General features: G+C 30.3%; 2 protein-coding genes across 2 annotated transcripts; one reads left to right on the forward strand and one right to left on the reverse strand.

The window, feature by feature from the left end:
- Positions 1–3,053: 3,053 nt before the first annotated feature.
- On the forward strand, positions 3,054–6,025 carry LOC126670431 (heat shock 70 kDa protein 8). The gene is made up of 2 exons (XM_050364157.2): positions 3,054–3,212; positions 4,103–6,025. Exon 2 carries the CDS (start codon positions 4,119–4,121, stop codon positions 5,838–5,840), a length of 1,722 nt encoding a protein of 573 aa, XP_050220114.1. The 5' UTR covers positions 3,054–3,212; positions 4,103–4,118; the 3' UTR covers positions 5,841–6,025.
- A 3,443-nt stretch (positions 6,026–9,468) lies between these two features.
- On the reverse strand, positions 9,469–13,293 carry LOC126666797 (uncharacterized). The gene is made up of 7 exons (XM_050359670.2): positions 13,058–13,293; positions 12,853–12,970; positions 12,426–12,514; positions 12,288–12,334; positions 11,985–12,073; positions 11,069–11,202; positions 9,469–10,335 (listed from the first exon to the last, which is right to left on the reverse strand). The coding sequence occupies exons 1-7, from the start codon at positions 13,142–13,144 to the stop codon at positions 9,616–9,618; spliced, it is 1,284 nt and encodes a 427-aa protein (XP_050215627.1). The 5' UTR covers positions 13,145–13,293; the 3' UTR covers positions 9,469–9,615.
- Positions 13,294–19,164: the final 5,871 nt, after the last annotated feature.

Here is a 19,164-nt window from a genome sequence, read left to right on the forward strand (position 1 = left end):
AAGTCAAGTGCCAGAAATTCAAGTTACTAGCAATTATTGATAACCTTTAGTGTTTTTGAAGCAAAATTTAGAGACTTAAGCCATTAATTTAGTTTATCTTTAAAGAAGAGCAATTTGGCCAAATGATAAGATGATATGGTTTGAAATTTGAGCACCGGATAAATTAGCTTGCTGTAGCCCAAAGCCACTGCTTAATGTTGGCATAATTGACAGCATTATGTTCGTATTTTCTATTCATCCTATCCCTGCATTAAAGAAATTAATACTACCTCCGTTTTTGTTTTTTAGTTGTCGCTTTTATGTATACGTCTATAAATAGTTATCACTTAAGGATTTTTAAGTGATTTTTATAATTATATTTTAATTTCGACTTGCTTATATTTAGTTTTAAAAGCTATATAATTCACTATTGGAGTTAATATATAGGATTATGTTAATTTTTACTTTCAAAATTTAAAACAATAAAGCACTTTTTTAATGTTAGCAATTTATTAAAAAGCGACGACTAAGTTAAAACAGAGGAAGTACTGCTACTTAATATTATCACATTAAATAGTTTTAAAATCTTGTGCTGTAGAATTTTCAATTCATAGCAAAAGGGTACTCAAATTATAATTTTAAGTTTAAGCCAAAACACTTCAAATATATAAAAGTGAATTGATGACAATTGGTAGCGGAATTCTTTTTTTAAAAAATAACGTGCTTCGTAAGGTGTCACGTTTGAAGATGATCAATATAACAATTAATATAGCAGTCGACGTGGTGGTATATTATAAAAATATAATCCATCAGGTCCCTATCAAATCAGAAAAGGACGAGGTGTCATGGCTACAAATTAAAATTAAAATTTTGATATCAATTTGATCCAATTGAAATTTTGGTACTAAACATTAAGAGAGATTCGTAGCATTCAAGCTTATAACCTCAAAACTGCGATCAACCATGAACTTACCAAAGGGTCCATGTAGCTAAGGTATCGCCCCAGGTAGCTAAGATATCGCCCCCTCTGCTCTGATCAACTTATAAACCACACATTATATTTAGTGAATGTTGCTCGATGTCGTATATCATCATCATCCTGTAGGCGCGAACTTGCCGTTGATTCAGTGATAAAACGGTAGCCAATGAAGTTACTCATGTTAGTCTTTTTACTATGAAAAATCACTAATAGATCAGTAACTTGCTACAAACCAAGATTAATGTTTGCATCAGACTCGCTTTTGGATGTTTCACTCACAACTCTCCAGTAGCTATAGCCAGGTGATAGCAATACACTCACGAACAACCGTACAACTTTTTTAAGTGCATCAAGAGGACGTGAATCTTACCCAATTTGGACAATCAAACAATATAAGCCTCAAAAAGACCTAGTTAAAAGCAGCTCAAAACAACGTTTAATAAATAGCTGACTTGAAAATAAATAGAAAACCACAAACCAAGCTTAGAGAATTGCTACAAAAACAAGACCAACTGTTAAATTTTAGAGAACTTGTACGTTCATTAAATTTATTTTATTTTACTTGTTACAATGATTCAATTATATAACTTTATACTTTATTTTTTTATATTTATAAAGATTATTTTAATTAATACTTTTATATTTTATAATAAACATAATATGTTTTTATTTTATCGAGTTATTTATATTTTTTAAAACTATATTAATTCTCAATTATTTTTTGGAAGAGTATATTTTATAATTTCTATAACGTTAATTAAAGTATCAATGACCGTTTGACCTCACAGTTCCAAAGATTAGAAATCTTCTCAAATTATAATGATTATGACTTCAATGGTTATGTTCATTTAATCGACATTTTGGAAAATGCTATTTAACCCACCATATTGTACCACTTTTATTGTTCCTCCTTACGTGACAGCATTTAATTCGTCAAATAATTACCTCCAAAAATGTATATTTTAAATTTTAACTTTTAATTCATCCACTCTTTTAATGACACGTAAGGTGGGTTAAAAAAGATGGGTTAAAAAGGAGGGTTATATTACTCTAAAATAATAGTATAGATCAAAAGTATATAAATTGAATTTGAATTGAAATAACATCATAATAGTTTTCTTTAGAGGCATATTGTAATCGTGTTCTTTAGATCATGTTCTAGACTTTCCTAGACTTGCAAAGATAAATATTTAAAGAAGAAAGGGTGTTTGATGAATAGACACTATTATAATAATATTATCTTTGTGAATCAAGACTAGTATAATCATATTTGTTTTTTTTATTATAATTGGGAGGAGTTCACTTACGGAAGAAACTAAAACTATAATTTTTATAAAATATTATTCAATATTCATATCTTTTATGCTACAGCTCATTTATAATATTATTTTATAAATATAATTCTACTTATCACCATGATTTATGTAATTTCTTTATCTTTATATTTAAATAAGTGAATAATCTCTTCGTTTTAATAGAGTTGTTCAATTTTTTATTATTTAAAAAAAATATAAATAGTATTATAATTATAATATTTTTGCTTTCTCTACAACAGTCACTCATTTTGTATTTTTTATAATATTATAATCAATATTAATAAATATTAGTCTATTAATCATTTTAAAAATTATTACTTATTTATTAAAAACAAATACGAGTTTTGGGATATTTTTTTAAAAAAGTAGATTGTTCTATGAGGACGAAAGTTTAAATTGTATTATAATGTTTATATTAATTTTCTAAATAGAATACATTATTTAAACTAGGCAGAAGATATAAAAAAATCCCCAAATTATTCATAAAAAACACATAAATCTTTTTAATATTTTTTTGCCATTCAAACTTACTATTGTTAAATGATCAAATAAACCCCACACTTGAAAAAAATCACACAAATAAAAATGTAAAAGATTTCGCCACCAAAAAGTAAATTAAAAAATTTTATATCTTAAAAGATATAGGTATTTTTTTTTTTGCTTCTTATGAAAAACCATTGAGAGTTTTAGTGTCAAAAAAATATGAAAAAGACTTATATGCTCTTTTGAATAATTTGAAGTATTTGTTTTATACTTTTATTAGCCTTTAAAGTTTTAGTATTTTAAAAAAAGAAAAAGACAAGCGCCATCTAAAGAACACTAAGCGAGTCTAGGAAATTCTAGAACATGAAAGCACCACCTTTGTATAACTTCTGATCCCCCATGCCATTTCTCTAGCTGCCTCTAATTCTTTTTCCAATCTTCAGTTCACGTTTCAGGTTAGCTTCTCTATCCTATATTTTCTTATTTATTTTTCAACTTATATATAATCTTTTAATTTGTTATTTATATGATTCTTGTTTGTTTCTGATTTAATCAAATTAAGATTCATTTTTGTTTCTTGTTCTTGATTGTGTATTGTCTCAAGAATTGGTTATATTATGAAGGAAACTTATTAGTATTTGACTATTTTTAAGTGTTATGGAATGAAAACTTAGTGTTACTCTGTCATTGTTTGTTCTTCAAATTTTTATTTAGAGAACCCTTAAGGTGTTTGTTGAAATACCCAGCTGAAATACTAGTATCTTGGTTTTATATATGGTGACAGATCAAGAATAGCAACGTCAAAATTACACAGCTTGATGGTGTTTTTTTGGGCTTTATCTCCTAAAATGTTTTGATCTTTTAACCCTTTTTCAATTTTACCCCAACGTTATAAAATTGTCAATTATATCAAATCCGCCAATTTTATAAATTGAAAAGAAAAAAAATACTCAAAACCCTTATAAATAACTTATTTGAACTTTTTTCTATTTAAAAAATTCAAAACGAGGGACTAATTTAGTACCTATAAGTACAATCAAAAGTGAAAGGTGTGAATTTGGGTACAATTGGCGATTTTATAATATCGGGATGACTTTGAAAAGAAATTAAAAGGTCGAGAAAGTAGTAGCTCTATTCAGTAGCATTAAGTATAATACTTGCTCATTAATTTCAGTTTAGCCTCGAAAAATTGTTTTTTTTTTATATAGTTGAAAAAAAGGAAATTGAGTGTTATATCTCATAAAATGTGGAGTGAAGGTCCAAAACTGCATCTCTGTAAAGATTTGTTACGATGATCCTCTGTAACTGATTTTTCCCTTTATCAATTTTTTTTGTATTTCTGCAGTAATTTTGTTGCAGAGATGGCTGAACCGCAGTACATTGTAGCATCTGACAGCGAAACCACTGGGGAGGAGAAATCCTCGTCGCCTTTTCCTGAAATTGCCATTGGGATTGACATTGGTACTTCGCAATGTAGCGTGGCAGTTTGGAAAGGCTCCCAGGTAGAGCTTCTTAAGAATACTAGAAACCAGAAGTTGATGAGATCATATGTCACCTTCAAGGATGATACCCCCTCTGGTGGTGTCAGCAATCAACTGACCCATGAGCATGAAATGTTATCTGGTGCTGCAATCTTCAATATGAAACGCCTGATTGGCAGAGTGGATACCGATCCAGTTGTTCACGCAAGCAGAAGCCTTCCATTTTTGTTACAGACTTTGGACATCGGTGTTCGTCCCGTTATTGCGGCCTTGGTGAACAATGCTTGGCGATCAACGACCCCTGAAGAAGTTCTTGCGATATATTTGGTCGAATTACGGGCCATGGCTGAAGCTCAGCTCAAGCGACCAATCAGAAATGTTGTACTGACCGTTCCAGTGTCATTTAGTAGGTTCCAACTGACACGGATTGAACGATCTTGTGCCATGGCCGGCCTCCACGTCCTTAGGTTGATGCCTGAGCCAACAGCAGTGGCATTGTTATATGCCCAGCAGCAGCAGCAAGCTGTGCATGAGAATATGGGAAGTGGAAGCGAGAAGAACGCACTCATATTTAACATGGGTGCTGGTTATTGTGACGTGGCTGTGACTGCTACTGCTGGAGGGGTGTCGCAGATTAAATCCTTGGCAGGAGCTGCTATTGGAGGAGAAGACATTCTACAGAATACAATGGAACATCTGTTGCCAAATTCAGAGGGCCTTTTTATGAGTCACGGTGTCAATGAGATCAAAGCAAAGGGATTTCTTCGAGTTGCAACCCAAGATGCAATTCACAGGCTTTCCTCACTAACCAGTATCCAGATTGATGTCGATTTGGGAAATGGCACTAAAATATGCAAGGTCCTTGATCGAGAGGAATTTGAGGAAGTGAACCAGAAGGTGTTTGAAAAATGCGAAAATCTTATAAAGCAGTCTTTGCATGACTCAAAGGTAGACGTAGAGGACTTGACTGATGTGATACTCGTAGGCGGGTGTTCACACATCCCGAAGATAAGAAATCTTGTGAAGAACATATGTAAAAAGGATGAGCTCTATGATGGGATGAATCCATTGGAAGCTTCAGTCTACGGGGCAGCGCTTGAAGGCGCAGTGGCATCAGGAATCAGCGATCCATTTGGAAATTTGGATCTATTAACAATCCAAGCTACTCCTCTAGGAATCGGAATAAAAGCTGACGGAAACAACTTTGTTCCTGTCATACCTAGAAATACCACAATGCCTGCAAGAAGAGAACTATCTTTCACCACAAGTAACGATAACCAAACAGAAGCTCTGATCCTTGTTTACGAAGGTGAAGGACAGACAGTGGACGATAATCATTTGCTGGGATATTTCAAGATTGTCGGAATTCCTCCGGTACCCAAGGGATTTCCAGAAATCAATGTTTGTATGGATATTGATGCATCAAATGTGCTGAGAGTTTTTGCTGGAGTTATGATGCCGGGAAAGGAACGTCGTCCGGTGGCGCCTTTTATGGAAGTGAGAATGCCTACTGTTGATGATGGACATGGTTGGTGTGCTCAAGCGTTGCAAAAGACTTATGGTTCCACGCTTGACCTGGTGCAGAAGAAGGTGCAAATGTAATGGTGTTTTTGAGAAGCCAGTTTTAAGTTGGTTTGTAAAATTATGTAGTGTTTCCAAAAAAATTAAGATGTGGTCATGGTGTGAGAAAATAAAATGTGTTTAGTTAATAATTGTTCATGCATAATTTTAGTAGTCTGATGTGAGTAGGAGATGCTTATTATGCTTAATTAAGAGAGTGTTGGTTATGAACTAGTTTGACATCAAAAATCAAAGGCTTAATCACCAGAAAAAACTCTTACCTTTTAATCTCTTTTCAGTTACATCCTGATTTTTTGTCAGTTGCATCCTAATTCGCACCTTTTAATTTTAATTCCATCCTCAAAATTAAATTGGATTTTTTTTCACTCGAAAAAAATTCATAAAAACTCTTATAAAGTAGTCGTTTGAACTTTTTTCACATAAAAATTAAAAATGGATGATTTATTTTAATTTTTTTTTATGGAGAAGAGATCAATTTAGTACTTGAGGGTGGAATTGAAAACCAAAGGTGCAAATTAGAGTGCAGCTGACAGAATTGTAATGTCAAGGTGCATTTAAAAAGGGGCTAGAAGGTGAGGGGTGTTTTGGTGATTAAGCCAAAATCAAAAGCAGCATCCAGTTTTGAACATAAATTAACCACAACCATTAGCTTATACTATGGGTGTAGCGCAATTATTCCAAAAATCTAATTATTTTAATCTCAGTTTTAAGAGAAATCATTTGATATAGTTGATGTTATTTTTGTATCATATAATGTCAAACAAGCTCTCAATAAAAATAGGTGTAATGATCTAAAATTCTACTATTTTCAATTTTTGTCAATTTTAAGACAAATTTGGTTTGATTTAAATACTTATGCTCCATGGGAGGTGATTTTTGGCCCATTCTCTAAAACCCAAACTCTAATTAGTTGTTCTATGGTTTTTATTTAACTTTTACATAGTTTATTTCAAATTTTAGTCTCCTTTAGTTTCTATCTTGACCATTTTTAGTCTAGTTCTAGAATTCTCTCTAGTTTTGGTCTTAGTTAGATTAAATCTAATTTATTTTAGAATTTGTGTTTCTTTACCTTTTAGAGTAAAGATGTGATTTTTGACGGCCAAGAGAGCTGGGATCTCTATAATCACAACCTTCATTCTCACCAGCAATCCCTTCAAATAGTGGAGTCTCGGTGTATCGTTGGTATATCTATTCCTTAGTGAATCATTTTTCGGATCTCACAACGAGTATGGTTCATTTGATATCTCTCAATTGTTTAGTTGGGTTGTGAAATTATAGTGTTGTTTTTCTTTCGTATTTTCTCTCTTTTGGGGAGTGTATTGTACATATTGTCTAGTATGAATGAAATCTCCATTTCTGTTAAAACAAAATCAATGTATGAAAAAAATTAAAAAAAAATCTATATACCCTTTATTTTTAACTTTTGAACTCTTTAAAATCTATGTCATATATATAAGGAAATGGATGCCACAATTGTACAAAATGGGTCCAACACAACAGACAGGTCAGTAAAATCTCCTCATTCAAATTTTCTAATTGAATTATGCTTGACATAATTTATTTATTTTAAAAAATAAGAAAAGTAAATTATTATTTTTAGTAAAAAAAAAAATTAATGTGTGTCATTGGATTTAAAATAGGAGTGTTTATCCCACATAATGATTATATTGAGATTGGTAATTTTATAATTATTGTTTATTTTTTATCACTAAAAATCCTGTATAATTATTCTTAAAAATAAATGTCAAACTACAGATAAAAAATAGAAACAGAGGTAAACAGTGAGACTAAAGCTACAAGGGTACAGTAGAAAATTTGGGGTGATATAATTGACAGAAAATTGATTAAATGATGTAACACCACAAAAAAATGATAAAAAACGAAGCAACTCAAGTTACATTTTGGAGTCTATATCAAATCTGAAACATACATAAAAAAAGTAAGAGCAAAAATATCAGAGGGTGGAAGCAAGAAATTTGATAGAACAATATCTCTGTATCATCTTACTGATTCAGAAGTTAACCCTAAAAACCAAAATGAAAGGGACATTTTCATACCCACAACACAACAAAGAATAAACTCCAAAAACAAACACATGGGTACTTTAAACACTCTCTGTCTTAATATTTTGTCCACATTAATATCCTTTTCAAGCTAACAGACAAATTACTCAATTAGAAATTAGTGCATGCAGTGAGTTACTGTCACCAAAAATTGAAAAGAAAAAAACTCCTATTTATGTAACGTTAAATTTAAGTTAAAGAGTACAACCTTGAGACATCAGAGACATGTATTATACGACAAACAATAATTTACAAGTATATGTATGTTGCTTATTATTATATGATCGAAATCTGTTTTTGTTATTAAATTATTGAGTTACCAATACAGTAACACACACTCTTATTTGTTTTTATATGTTCATACATATACTTAGAATCAGAAGCTCCATTTTGACTTGTTTTAATTTATTAGTATTAATTTAACAAGATAACACCAACACATATTCCTACAAGATGCTACCCACTCTCTGGCCTCTGCCACCACCGTCCACCGTTGAAAATGAAACCTATCCATTTATATTATTTTTCCCATTAAAATTAACTGACGAATTAAGGTATAATTGATTTTCATTATGGCCTTCTTTTCAATCTGCTAATCAAACTTTAATTTGTTTTATTTTAAAGAAAAAAATTCTAATTTTATTTCAACGAGAGATTTCGACAAAAAAAATGCATATATGACGATTTACTTATTTTTACCATATTACAATTGGAGTTATGCCAGTTTTTTTGTCTTTTGTTGGTTTAAGCATATATGCCGAATATAGTGATTTCAATAACTAATATCAGATCGTACTCTATGTTTGAATCTATTTACAACATTAGAGATAATATTATTGTTTCACACTAACCTAATAGTTTGAATTTTTGGGCGGAATTTGATATAGTATAAAAGTTTCTCTATAACCAAAATATGAGAGTTCAATTATTATAATTGCATTGATTAATTAAACCTGCAACTTAAAAGTGTGTACGTCCTTGTTCACATTTCAACTTAAAAAAACGTCCGCATGTAGAAGTGTGTTAAAAATAGTACTATTGTGAAATCTCATCTAATAGTTTGAAAATTTAGATGAATTAATTACTTGCCATATAGTAATGCAAAGCTTACAACTTGATCAGGAGAACATGGTGAAATTTTTCAAACTCGAATACAATTTTTATTAAATTAAAATAAATCCAACAAAGTCTAGATACTCTAAATAAATAGACATAACTCGTTTTGAAAATAGTTTGAATTGAAACCGAGATCTTGCATGGTTTTTGTTGTTCAAGTCATGCGTGCAATTTATTTCCAATGTAAATGTAATGTCCACCGTTTCGACCACGCTATCTTCAACCCATGTGTGCCAAACCATACAAATATTTAAATGCTATACATTATATTAAAAACCCAAAACGTAGACTTTTGTTTTTTAACACATAGTTTAATTATTTGTATAATCATATTTGCTACACAACTCAAAATCAGACATAATGCACATCATTTCATAACCCACCTCCCACGTAGTCTTTTTTTTTTAACTTTTTATTCTTGGGTGTACTTTGGTCAATGCACAAATAAACATAATTAAACAAAACATCAATTGTAGAAATAATTAATTAATTATTATTAGTGCTAATGTCATTGACATTTGACACATAATTAGTTAATGTAATATAATAGCAGTAAAAATAAAAATAAAAATAAAATTACTATATACTCTCTTGCTATTTTTTTTTGCTTGCTTGGCCTAGAACCGTTGTGATACTGACATGTGGCGACGTCTGATTTGAGGAGAGACTATGGAGATGAGTCCACCTAGTGGGGGCCGCATCTTTGACCTATAAACCATCTCATCGTACGGCCGCCTATAGAACTTCACGAAAGGTAAGAAAGATTCTCGAGACTTGTCGGTCTTGCTTACGTGGCACTCCTTCTTGAAAAATAAAGCAGGTGATTGGAGGAAAGACGGCCGTGGGGTCCGCGGATGGGAGATTTTGATTGGGTCACTCGCGGTCACGCGCTGCGGCAACGGGGTTGATGGAAACAGAGTTTTCTTACTGTACTTAGAGTAAGAGGAGTAGCAGCTACCACCGCCGTTGATTGTGCCAAGTGGCGTTCTTACAGACGGTGATGCGAAAGAGTATGACCTGGCGTTGAGTGGTGATATTAGAGCGGGGCCCAGAACGGAGTGGCTGTTGATAGTGGTGGGTCCAACTTTTGATGATGACGTGTCGGTCAAGCTGAGGTGCCAAGGTTTAAGTGAATCGAAATGGTGAGACACAGTGAAGGAAAATCTTGAGGAAGAGCATGAACCCATCTTAGCCGTTGATTTGATAGACGAAGGGTCGAATCTGAGGGATGAGGCTCGCGGATACAAAGAAAAATCACTGAACTCTAGTGATTCCTCAAAATCTAACGATGAAACGACCATCGTGACCGTTGATAGCTCAACAAACGGACGGACGCCCTGCAATCAAACATAAAAATGACGAGTTCTGTTAGACTAACCAATAGATTAATATTATAAACTCATTTATGTCATTAAATACATGCTATTGATGCATGTTTATAAATTTTACTTTATAAAAAATGACTCAAAACTAATCTATAGATTAATATTATAAACTCATTTATCTAGAATTATAAAATATCGAACTGAAAAAATTAATTGAATCAATATTGATTCGATTAGGTTCGCTTGAACAAATTCATTATATTCTTGTCAACTTTATTTAGTTCGATTAAAAAAAAATTCAATTTTAGTTCGGTTTTAACGGAATGTACAACGCTACAATAGTTAGCTACAATTGGAAAGTTAAAGGAAAATTAAAGAAAATAATCATCTCAAAAAAGAATAGGTACCAAAATTCTAAGAATAGGTCACAATTTTCAACTCTAGAACAGAATTAGAAAATTGGAAGTCCAATAATTTTGAAAATAATGGAAAAGTAGATTGAATTAAGGTCCCACAGCCACAAGAAGAAAATAAATTGATCTACTTTAACATAAAAAGAGTAATATTTGACCTAATTTAGACATATGATGTGAAAAACAAAGAAAAAAACAGGTATTTTTAGTCAAACAGTTACAACAACAGTATTAGACTTTTGAGAAATGTAATAGTGAAGACAAATTTAGTTTTTAATTTTGGTACAAAAAGACATTTTACATAACCAAATTAGGTAGATTTTGAATTTTACCTTCCATAGATAGGAGAAGAGAGAAGGTGGGTCTATTACAAAAGACTTGTAAAGCCTGCCTGGATAATACTCCGCTACAATTTTCAGTGTTGCCAGCAACAAGTTCATAAAAGCCGATCCTGATCTGAAAAAGCCTGCATTTTTAAACACATTTTAATTACTTAATTTAACAAAAAAATCAATACCCATTTAATAGTTCAAAAAACCCATTTAGAAGCACTATTATCTAAATCAAACCAATGCGGCTGTCGGTTCACATTTAACCGGTTTCATCAATTAAATAATAAGTCGGAAAATATTTACAGTTTATCGGTTCAATTAATTTTGATTTTTCTGGATTTCCCGGTTCAACCGTATTTCATGTTTTACACGAAAAATGAACCGAGCTGACTTTGGTTCTGGTCGAATCAGCTGGTCCGGTTCAATTTTTAAAACACTAAATTTAGAAGTGTAGACCAAAATTCTTAAATATATTTTGAAGAGTTAATTAAAGCCTGAAATGGCAGAGGATTATCTTAATTAATGCAAAAGCAAGAAAGAAAAAAGAAAAAGGATGAGGATCAACACGACCAATTCTAGGGGAGAATAAACATATTGGATAAAGATGGTAGGGGGAGGTTCAATTCCCGAGAATACCCCTACAGAACCAATAATAATTAATCACACACCAATGACAACGAATGTGACACTTAAAGGGGCACTCCGGACATTGTCTAAGAATATCTCAGATCCTTGCCGGCTCTCCGACATTAATTTCATTTATTAGGTTTCATGCAGCTGCTTCTGCTGCTTTACGAGCGTGCAATTACAGACACTGAGCTCGGAAAATGACTTAAAAGTACACCACAATTTTCAAAATGCATTGAGCTTTCAAAAGGGTAATCTTGTCGTCGGAATCAAAATTAATTAAACTTACTTGCGTCGAAAAGAAGAACAAATTGTTCAACGTTTTTGTGCATTGTGGCTATGGCAACTTCTAGCGTAAAAACCACCAGTCTTGAAAACCTACAAATTTAAAAATAAAACAATTCAAACCCAAGATAAAGAATATTAAAAAATTTATCGATAGCACAGACAAGAACTTGAACGTAGAAATGCGAAATAGTGTTATTTTAAAGTTTTTTCATGTAAAAAATGAAACTTTTGTTCAAAATGTCAAATATCCGAAACGGGACGAATAAAGTTTCCGTGCTACCTCATATAAAGTATAATCACTTACAGTTTTTGTGAATTGAACTTTTGATAATCTTGTTTAATCCGAAAAATCTACAAGAAAATAAAACAAGATTAGTTTTATAACATTTTTCAAGAAAATAATAAAAAGAACACAGAAATTATTCAAGAATTAGTTTATTACAATAACAGGTCTAGATTCTTCGTCATGACCAGCTACATAAGCAACTCCATCAGCTAGTTCAGCAGAGAATTCGTCTGCTATTAATTGTTCTGCAAATATACAAAAATATTAATTAAGATTAAAACAAGAAAAGTTAAAGGCAGTTATAAATTTTGTTTTTTAGCATTAATTAAATAACTCATAAAGTTCATTATCAAGGTTTGAGTTTCTTTATTTTGAACTAGTGCCAACAATGATTACTGTAAGTGGGTTGGTATGAAATTTCACTTTAACGCTCAAATATTCAAAAAAGTTAAAAAAAAAGCAAGATTCCATTATAAGCAGTTAACAATATGAATAGAATTCGAAAACTTTATAAAAGTAATAGAATAAGAAGATCAAAAAAAGGGTATAATAGCAAAAAAAAAGTATCATACTAACTACTTACCAGTCCCTAAACTTTCTCTCCATGACAGACAAGTCCTTAAGTGCTTAGCAGCTTTTTTGACATTGTCACCTTTTGATCTTAGAAACCGTTCTACACAGCCATTGTTACAGAATTTCTCCTGTTTTTGAAGTAAAATCATATCAAATTAGGTCAAGAAAACGATGAACATGAAGAAAATAAAATCAAGAAATGAACAGATTTTTACCTGTTTAACTGTTAATGGCGATTGTTTTCTTAGAATATCAAGAACAGCTTCAACTTTTTCGTTAATATTATTTTCCTTCTTGCCCATTTCGAGGAAAAACAAGAGTAATTTCAAGAAAACTGAGAGGAAAAAAACACTAATATACCAAACTTCTGCTTCACGCAACCATTAAAAACACAGTAGAGAGAGAACGAGAGATTTAGAGAGAGAAGTGGAAATAAAATGGATTTTGAATAAAAGTAAAGAGAGGTGTTATATATATATATAGCAAACGACAGCTAATAACGCCGTTATGTAGCAGACAAAAATATTTAAAAAATATTTTTCATTGTCAATGATAGTGTTCATCATATTATGATAGCGATTCGTAACGGTAAAACGTCGCCGTATAACCTTATTATTATTACTGGCTATCGCAGTCTTAAATTCTAGTTTTAGACATGCATTTAATTTCACTCTTTATTTAAGAATGGAAAATACTTTTACATTTATTGAGTTCATTAAATATTTACATTTTGATGGGAATATTTTCGATGATAATAGGTAGCCAAAAGGGAGAAGCTTGTACCGATTGAACGTAGAATTTCCTAATTAATGCATGTATAATTCTTTTTCTATTATTCTAAAATAAATGTGCAATTTAAATTTTAAAGTACCAAATTTAAATATAATATTGTCACTATCACGAGGTGGCAAATATAGGACAATGACTATATTTCAAAATTTCTTACTGATAAATTGGTGCATCTTTTATAGCAATGTACATTTATTTCATTATTATAGCACAAAATCCAAATAAAACAAAATATTTAACCTAAAGTAATGAACTTTTATGTTTATTTGACCTTAGTAAATAAAATTGAACTTTTTTTTTCTTTTTGATAATTGGTGAGTAGGAGCGGTTGTGAAAGGACTTGAACCCGTGACCTATAAGATTGTTTTCTGACGCGTATTCAATTTGAGCTATAATTTATTAGTATATGAAATTGAACTTAATTACCGCTCCATATTAATTTATGGATCAAAATAATTTTGTTAATTTTGTAGGAAGTGCATGCATATGAATTACAAGTTGTTGAAAGGTTGGGGGCAGGAGACCCGTGAAGAGATAGTAAAAGGTGATGAGTTTAGAGCAAAAAAGATGGTAATAACAACAACTGTTGTTTTGGCTACTTCAGTTCAGTTTCATCTTAGTTTCAGTTGGTATACAGGAATTGACTTTGTTTGTACACTTCATGAATCAACAGTACCATTCTGTTCATTTGACTCTTGTGTCTATGAAGAGAGTTGTTTCTTTGTTGTGAAAAGGGTGAAAATTGTAAAGGTAAAATTGTACATGTTCAAGTGAACCCCAAATATTATCAAAAGGACATGGAGTATATGGTGTAGCTAGGTGCCAGCTTCGGTCGGTTCGGAATTGGATTGAAACCGACAGTGCCAAGTATTTGAAATTACCGATCAAACCGTAATTTTTTTCCAAATTACACTAAAAAAAAATTGATTGATATTTTCGGTCGGTTCAGTCTAATTTCAGTTTATAAATTCGGACTGGACTTCTACACAAAATCAATCAAATGAAAATCTTAAGGTAAAATAACAAAAAAGCCCCAATATTTAGATACAAAGTCAAAAGAAAAACTTTCTTACTTTTGAAAAGTTCGTTTTTCGGTTACTTCGGATTTAAAAACCCCCTAACTGAACCGTTAATCAAACTCCACCATACCGTTTTTACCAAAACAGAAGCAAACGACAAACTTCAATTTAGTTCGGTTTGATTTGATTTTTGGGCTGAGTTCAGTTTCTGGTCACCCTAGGTATAGCAATTGACAAGGTTGCTGTCATTGAGAGACATCCCAAAATTAATGACAATAAATGCAACTCTATTCATTAGTTTTGTACTCGCTACTCTATAAATAAAAAAAATAGTGGTGCATGAACTTTTATGAATCTGCAATCTAAATATCTGAACCTTCATCTTTTAGAATTACTTAAATGAAAGTTTTTAGTCATATTTAAATCACCGTAACACTAACAAGATCAAAAAATAATATGTGATTTATTGTCATAATTTGTTTTTTTATATTACGTTGAAGAAAAATTATTTACATACATTGCTTTCCCTCCCCAATTATCAAAAAAAAATAATTATTTGCATATGTTGTATCGTTTTTTATTAATATGTCAAAAATTAAGCAAATATGTGATTATTTTATTTTTTTAGCACAATAGTAATCGGTAAAAAGAAACAAAAATTTCATTTTATGAACTTTTAAAAATTGAAATACTAATTATACGAAAATACTAATTTAAAAATGTTTTGTCACAAATTACATGTTCTTTTAAAGTTTTAAAAGAAATAGAAGTTTAAAATATTGAAAAAAGTAGATTTAAAAAAGTTAAGTACCATTGATGTATTTTTTTCCTATAATTTAATGGCTATGCCATTTGCGGCATACTTACCAACTTGCATGCCATGTGATATAGTGGCTACGAAATCAGCTTGCCTCAATATGCTTTGGTGAAAACTGAGATGAGAATTAATTTCCTCATGATTACTCAATAAACTGACCGAGTCTTTTTCAATTTGTTTGATAATGAAAATTTACCACGTCATCTGTATGACATGTCATTGAAATAATGGCGCTATCGTAATATTATTATTTAAAAGTGTAAAAAAATAATAAATAAATTATGATAGTGCCACTGTTTTAAAAACGTGTCATAATGTGATAGGCTAGTTCACGGATGACGTGATAAACTAAATAGTGTTATATGGATGCGGACTTGGACGCAGATTTGAAAATTATGAAAAAATATCATTTGCTAAAAATTTTGGAATCTTGTCCAACTTTAAAATATGGAACTGTGAATTTTTTGAGTTTATTTTGATGAACAATAACAATCTATACAAACCAGTTTTGTTGGGAATGTCCGTCGTTTTTCACCAAAGTCATTTTTTTTAACAGGGGCAAAATCATATTAGATGAAAAACAGAATTCAGAATTTATAAAGATTACAAGAGTATTAATTATCAAAAAAAAAAATAGATTACGAGAGTGAAGCTTAAACCTTTATTTAATATGCTCAGTTTTTTTAGTTATTTTTAGAATTTTGTTTATCCTTTTTGTTTTAGAGTGTTTTTTAATTTTTTTATTTATATGGCTTAAATACTTTACGAAAGCAGTCTTTAATTAATTGAAAATTTATAGATAATTTCTCTTTAATTTCAAATTTTCAAATTTTCTTGAATCAACAAATTGTTGGATGTCTAAGATTATCTAAAATCTCTTAAAATATATTAAATTATTATTTACTATAATTTTTAAAAAAAATAACATAATTAGAGTTATATTGAAATTTTCTCTATGTTATACTTCATATGTCCTAAATTTGATAATTATTTTTATTTTTTATTTATTAAAAACTATAAATAGTAATTTATTACTTTAATGATTAATTGTCATTTTATAATATAATATGTTTTAATATATTTGACCTAATTGCATTTAAAACCACGAACATTAGCGTGCTTTACAATATTAACACGAACTTTCAATTTTGATATTGGACACCAATTTTTAAATTTTAACAATTCGAAATACTGGATAATTTTCCGTCAAAAAAAGGTTGTCGTGGACGCCATAACAATTTTTATTCTGGTGTCCACATCAGAATTTCTAACAAAAAATTAATAGGTACTTAATTAATTAACTGTGAATTCGAAATCGAAATTTAAACTCATTCAGAATATCTCATATTCCATGTATGAAAAAAATAATTTCAATAAAATTATATGATTGCACAATTTTCTTAAAAATACAGTTTGATACATAGTACATAAGGTGTTTTAAATGGCTTAATTATAAATGATATTTTTATGGATTTTATACTAACTTTATCTCGAACCAAATACATTTTTATGAAATGGAAAATTTTACTTTTAAATTTTAAAACATTGTATATGTAAGTATAATTTGAATTCATGACCCATTTAAAATAAAAGAGCGTATTCCAACCTTACTATGCACTGAAATTATTGAAAACGTCTATATTTGTCCGACATGGTAGTTTAAATGAATCTATTTTAAAGATGGACAGATAAAAAAAAATTAAATTGTAATTTAATGGAAAAGGATCAAATATATCCTCCATGTTTGACCTGAATATCAAATTGGCCCTTTATATTTAGAAAGGTGCTGAAACACATTTAATTTTTTTTTTAAAAGCTCAAATAAATCCCCATATCGTTAAAAATATCATTGACTCTTACTTATGTGAATCTGACGTAGCGCATTGAACCTGAGACAGTTGAAATATGCCATACGAATTTGGCCAGTGATCCAAATAATATTTAGTTGTTCTCTTCTTGTATGAAAAGGTTATTAACCTTCTTTCCATGTATGTAAAAAAAAATCAAATGTGCTCTTCATGTTTAAAAAACCTCAGATATCCATGAATTATTGTTACTTGGCAACTTGAATCAGAGGAGGTTATTTATAAATTTAATAGAGTCGGATCAACTCGCGAACTATTTGAGCTATTTGACATTGACTTGTCAAATATTCGAAATCAACTCGATCAATAAAGAGTTGAGTTTGAGTTTGAAGTACTCGAGTTAACTATCAAATTGTAGTTATCATTAAAATATTTGACTCGATAAACTTGCGAGCTTTTAAGACTAAATTTCCAAATAATCAACAAGCGATCTCTTGCACATATAATAGAGTAAGCTCAAAGAGCCTCAGACTTGATGATAACCTCTCCAATGTTCAAGTAAAGTAAGATTTTCAGCAAAGTAGTGCAAGTTTTTAGGTCCTAAAATGCCTTACTCTTATCAACATGTGTATAGAGATATTTATAAGCTTTTGTGGAATAAATTTAAATTTTTTCATATATAAAGACGCATCTAATTTTTTTTCATGCATTAAAAGTATATTTGAATTTTTTTTTCATATGGTCAGAATATATTTGAATATTTTCATATATGAAGAGACCAAAGAATAAAAAAAGATGGCATATTTAAGCTGCCTCGAATTCAAGGCGTCGCGTCAGATTTCACATAAGTTACAGTTTTTCTAATGGTTAAAAAGAAGGGTTTATTTGAACTTTTCAAAAAAAATTAAATGTGTTTTGGCATTTTTCCAAATAGAAAGGACTAAATTAATTTTTGAGTTAAACATGGAGGATATATTTGAATTTTTTTCCTATCACAATTGCAAGTATAAAGGAGCACAAAATCCAACAAAGTCAAAAGGTCTCAAGTCCGATGAGTGATTAATAAGCACATTGAATAGAAATTCCGTTGTTGTTACGGCGGTGATAAATACCCACTAAATCTTGGACATTCTCCACGTGTCCCTGCATTTTATAATTAGTTTTTTAATTAATGTAATCGTATTACTACTATTTGATTAATTATTTAATAGTAATTGAAATTTGAAATAACTTCTTCTTCGACTCAACCAACTTAGCTAACTTCCTTCCAAAAGTCAACAAGGAACCCACATTAGACAGAATATACAGAATAAATAAATAAGGAATTGGTGTTAATATTTTATTATTTTGGGAAGAAAATTTAATATTTTATCATAGAAAACAGAAAAATGAAGATGTTAGAGATCTTCATAGAGTGAAATAGACCGACCATAATCGACTGAATTGATAATATTTATTCGATAGTTCGATTAGAATTTAAATCGGTTTGATTTCAGTTTTTAATGTTATTTTTATTATTTGGTTAGATTCCAATTTTAATTTAGAAAAAATTAAAATTGATCGAACATATCAAATAATTAAATATTAATAGTTCTATTTTATATATATTTTTATTAGTAATAACTGGTACTCCCTCCGTCCCGTTTAAGAAGGGACATATCCCATTTTTATTTGTCCCATCTAAGAAGGTCATATCGTATTTTCTGTGGGAGTATTTTTTTTTTCTGCTTTTCAGTTTTTAATTTAGTTTGTTTTGAATATTGTATTAGGTCGGTTTCAGTTAAAGTGTAATTTCAGTCGATTTAACTTTGAGCTGGTCGCTTTTTAATTTAGTCGATTTTTGACTTGGTTGGTTTGGAGAAATTTGGTCCGGTTTTAGTTGAGCTGACCGA

Source organism: Mercurialis annua, linkage group LG2 (assembly GCF_937616625.2).
Source record: "Mercurialis annua linkage group LG2, ddMerAnnu1.2, whole genome shotgun sequence".
Lineage (NCBI taxonomy): Eukaryota > Viridiplantae > Streptophyta > Magnoliopsida > Malpighiales > Euphorbiaceae > Mercurialis > Mercurialis annua.